Below are 4583 nucleotides of genomic sequence, written 5' to 3'. Positions count from 1 at the left end.
CTTTAATATCAACGTAACATTAAAATTTTTTGGTGTTTGTATTTCTATTGTTTTTAATATTTAGATATTTTTATGAATATATATGATAAAATCGATTATTTTAAAATCTTTTTCTTTTAAAAATGCATTTCTGATTCCTTCTTAGCCTCTAAATTCGACTTTTGCATTTTGGCCTTTATAATCCCACAATTTGATATGAAACAGAATCTCTTTCCATAAATTTATTTGCTTTAATCATTATTTCTTCTTAGCATGAAATTATTATAAATTTATTATTTTTTTATGAGTATGTTCTTACATAATATATTTTTGTTTTTCTTTGTCATGAAGCAAGGGCCCCGACCCGCTATCAGACGGTCGTTTTTCGTTTAGGTAAATGAACGTTGATGTGAATATATGTGAATCACCCATCACAGGTCTTATTCCGTTTCACATAAATTTTTCCTTTCATTTCGTTGTTTGTACTGTATCGACAACGAAAGTTTCATTGAAAATTCCATATCTCTATATCTAACTGTTTCGTTCTGTGATATGAGCAAGGGAATAAAATATATATGTCAAAAATGAAGAAACGGAATACAAAAGAAAATGAAATATGTATGTAGGAAGTGGAATTGTCACTGCTGGAACTTCTTTGTCGATATAAAGACAATAATGTAAATAGATCCTTGGTTCCTGAAGTTTGTATTTCTTGATGGAAAATGTATCTTGATACGCTTTTATATTTAATTTAATATCTGCGTATTTGATGTCATGTAATATGAAAACTTAGTTAAATCCTTTAAAAGTACTTTCTAACTAATAAGCTAGAAAAATATCACAATGTAGATAATATATAATATTACAATATAAATAAAATTAGTTTTCATATTGTCGAATGAAAACTGAGGATAATTTTTCTTCAAGAAAATCTATACAGTATATATCTATACAGTATAGTATCTTTTATATGATTTCTTCAGTATAGTATTTTATATGATTACTTCAAAATAAATTGATTATTAGAAAAAGAAATTCTTCTTAATTCACATTTTTCTTACAAGATTAAAATAATAATAATGATACGAAATATTTAGTCTTAATTGTCAACATATTTTATAAGACACGTATTTTTTTATACAATTAAAATATCTTTTATCCACCTTCTCTTCCTCTCATTTCAAAATTAATTTTCCTTTCATTTTTGAAGATATCATGTGTTAGTTATCCTTCTTAAATGAAATTGAGCTTGTTCAATTTAGTCTTAAGTCCTTATAGAACACATACACTTATTTACAATTTTTAGCTCACTGTATCACTTCTATATTTGTGTGACTCGTGTTTTCAAGCATTAGATTAGACATGTGTATACTCGAAGGTGTTGAAGCAATACAATAACGTTGCACACGCACCAATCTCAAGTATTAATTAGGGGAACTGTAGATATGTTTCTCAATCAAATTAGACGAATGTTTCCTGTAGAATGTTATTTCAGAAATGCCTAGCAGTGATTCGACGAGTGATCAGGATGGATATGGGCCCAGCACAAGTTTAGATTCGAACATGGATGGTCGTAAATTATGGCACAGATCAGGTAAAATTAATTGATATACATTCTCATTTATAATGATTACTTACAAAGAATAAAATAATAATATTGATATATATATTGAATGCACATTATAATTAGTTGTAAGCATTCTTTTTATAATTCAGATTCATCAGGATCCGTTCAATCATGGGCTTCCAGTTTATCAGCAGATAGTCAATCCGAAGAGGCTGCTGCAGATTTTATGAAGTCCTTTGTACCTCTTTTATTCGATGCTCCGAATACTATTGATCAGGAACAGAAAGCAAACTTCGGTCAAATGGTTCTTGTATGTGTTAAAATTGGTTGTTACATTCTTTGAATGCAAATGATTTGAATTTTTTAAGTTATTATTTAATTAATTAGATGATTAATTAAAGACTTAAACTTTTTATTTGTTTCTTCTTTTAAGTAAAGAAGGTATAGTTTTTGAAAGTAAAAATTATTCTTGTTAACGTTTTTCATTTCATCGATACATTGAAATTTTTGTATTACTAAATTATTCATGTGAATTCAATTTATTCGTGCCATTTTATTAAATAAATTTTTCCATTTCTTTTCTATCTCTATTTTGTTCATAATAAACTTTAACATCCAAATTATATTATTTATTAAATTCCATATGCAGTCATTTTAAAAAAAGAAAGATAATTTTCGATTTTTCGCAGACAGAATCCGGTAGAATATGGTTTTCCAGAGTGGTGAATACAAGGAGAGCACGCCCTTGCGTAACAGAAGCATCCTTCTATTCTTTAGCGCAACATTTTGCAGTCGCGCTTTTCGAATGTCACGAAGCAGATGATTTTGCTCCTGCCAAAAGTCTCATGAACATGTGTTTCACTTTTTATCACGAAGGTAATGAATTTATCTTTCACGTAATTTTATGTTTATATACGTGCATATAGATTTTTTTATTTTTTTAAATTTTTTATATTATAAAAATATTATTAAAATAATTATTAACGTAATTAATTACGTAATTATATAATAACGAAATTTTTCTTTCATTCGTAACTGCATTTATTGGATTCATTTAGTCGAAGTACCAGGATTAGAGCCATATAGAGAATATTTATACACACATTTACGAATACAACCGATATGGACATCAATGAGATTTTGGACAGCAGCTTTCTTTGATGCGGTACAATGCGAAAGAGCTTCAAGGCCAGTTCCTCCGAGGCCTAAATCTTTGGATCAAGAGGCTAGTGCTGCTGAAGATCGAAGGTTTCAAGCCAATATCGTTTTTGGACAATTAGGGTAATGAAATGTAACAGAACAATCAACAAATTCTTAATTTGGATTATTTAATATCAGAAATGCTTACAATTTTTAGGACTTTCACATGTAACATGCACGCGTTTGGCCTATCACGTACTCTATGCCTAGAATTTCTTAGGAAACAATGTGTAATAGCAAATCTAACGAAAGGTAAAATAATTTTTGAAAAAATAATGTAAGAAAGTCCTTTGTGAATTTCTTTAAATTCTAATTTTTCAAAAACATATAATATCTATAATAATAACGTAAGAAATGTTTCTTTTTTTTAATTATTCTTTTATTTTTCAAATTTTGTTTTTAAAATTAATATTTTTGTCATCGAAATTATCACAATATTTCCTATTTACACAATTTTACGTTTATTAATAGCGCTCTCTTCAGGAATTATTTTGACGGCAAAATAAATAAATTTAAATTTTAAAAAACGAAATGATTTGAATTTCAAACATATTTATCGTTGTTACGATGATATTAAAGAATTTATGGCATAAATTTTTTTTTTTAATGTTTTAGATCAAGAAAAAATGTTACGTGATAACATAGAGAGAATGTATGACGAAACAGAACCTTGGCGGTAGTTTCGTTTACCATAAATTCAACGATTCATGGAAACACTTTGTTAAAAAGGTATAAATTTACCGAATTAAAATTCACAAAATTGTTGCGAATTTGTCAATTAAAATATCAAGTGGAAGTATGAAGAAAGAAAGAGTCAATTTTATTAAGCAACTAATATTGAAATAAACATGGTTGTGACTCCATTTGGTGCAATTAACTTAAACGATATAAATTAAAGAATAATGAATTTAAAACGAAAACCGTTCCTATCTTTGACTAAACACAATTATGCAAATCGAATTCTATGAAAATGAAAATCACTATCAAATTATATCAATGATATATGATGTATTTCTTGTAATTAAAGTAATTAATTAAAATTCTATTCGTAATTGTATTTATCGAAATTAAATTTACGAATTTCTCAATTTAATTCGGATAATTCGGAGATTTTTCTAAAATTTCTATTCTAAAAATTTGATTCTAAAAATTCGAGAACTATATTATCAATTTCTACATTAACATTATCGAAACTAACATTACCGAAATGAAAAAAATTGTTGAATCTATTTAGTTTATTTGCGAAAATGTCGAATTCGAATTTAAATTATAAGGATAAACGGACAATAAATTGTGTAAAACAAATTCGTGTGATATTGGCAATCGGTTTTCAGTGATAATTGAAGCCAATATTTAATATATATTTCTATACAAAATGAAAATAAATTTTCTGACCGTTAAAAATGAATGTTAAGCGCGTGGTATTAAAGAAGAGAATTTTCCTTTACAGTTTCATATGAACGTAATATTTTTTTTTTGTTTCTTTTGTAAATTCAAATAATGTTTCTATCGGTTATAATACAATGCCTGACAATAGTTTGCACAGTATCTATGGATCACACTTTAGAATAATCGTTATAATATTGAGTTTTGATGAAAAATTTATATCTTTTTTGTAATTCATTAATTCTGTGTAGAATATTAAACTTACGATTAAAAATAAAATAAGTTAAAATATTAAATTATTTTCTGCGTAAAGTTATTTGCAAATTAAAACTATTTCACAGAAATGCAGATGATATCCTATAATTTTATAAATAAGATAACTGAAATTTTGCTTATTGATGTAAATGTCTTTATACTTAAAAGACAAAACATTCAATATAAGTATCGCTCG

The 4583-nt window shown here is 26.5% G+C and overlaps 1 protein-coding gene across 3 annotated transcripts in view; it reads left to right on the top strand.

Moving 5' to 3' along the window:
• LOC102672321 (uncharacterized protein KIAA0513) overlaps positions 1–4156 on the top strand; it is a 10998-nt gene extending 6842 nt beyond the window's left edge. For 2 of the 3 annotated variants that reach the window (XM_006625128.2, XM_006625129.2), the window contains exons 4-10: positions 331–372; positions 1475–1573; positions 1696–1856; positions 2236–2422; positions 2605–2827; positions 2904–2998; positions 3362–4156. In XM_006625128.2, the coding sequence (XP_006625191.1) occupies positions 331–372; positions 1475–1573; positions 1696–1856; positions 2236–2422; positions 2605–2827; positions 2904–2998; positions 3362–3426 (872 nt within the window). In that variant the 3' untranslated portion in view covers positions 3427–4156. The remainder of the gene's footprint in view (positions 1–330; positions 373–1474; positions 1574–1695; positions 1857–2235; positions 2423–2604; positions 2828–2903; positions 2999–3361) is intronic. The other variant, XM_006625130.2, reaches the window with a different exon arrangement.
• The last annotated feature ends 427 nt before the right edge of the window (positions 4157–4583 follow it).

This window comes from Apis dorsata, unplaced genomic scaffold (genome assembly GCF_000469605.1).
Source record: "Apis dorsata unplaced genomic scaffold, Apis dorsata 1.3 scaffold_1283, whole genome shotgun sequence".
Lineage (NCBI taxonomy): Eukaryota > Metazoa > Arthropoda > Insecta > Hymenoptera > Apidae > Apis > Apis dorsata.
The sequence above is the reverse complement of the archived record's forward strand: the minus strand, read 5'-3'. Positions and strand labels throughout refer to the sequence as shown.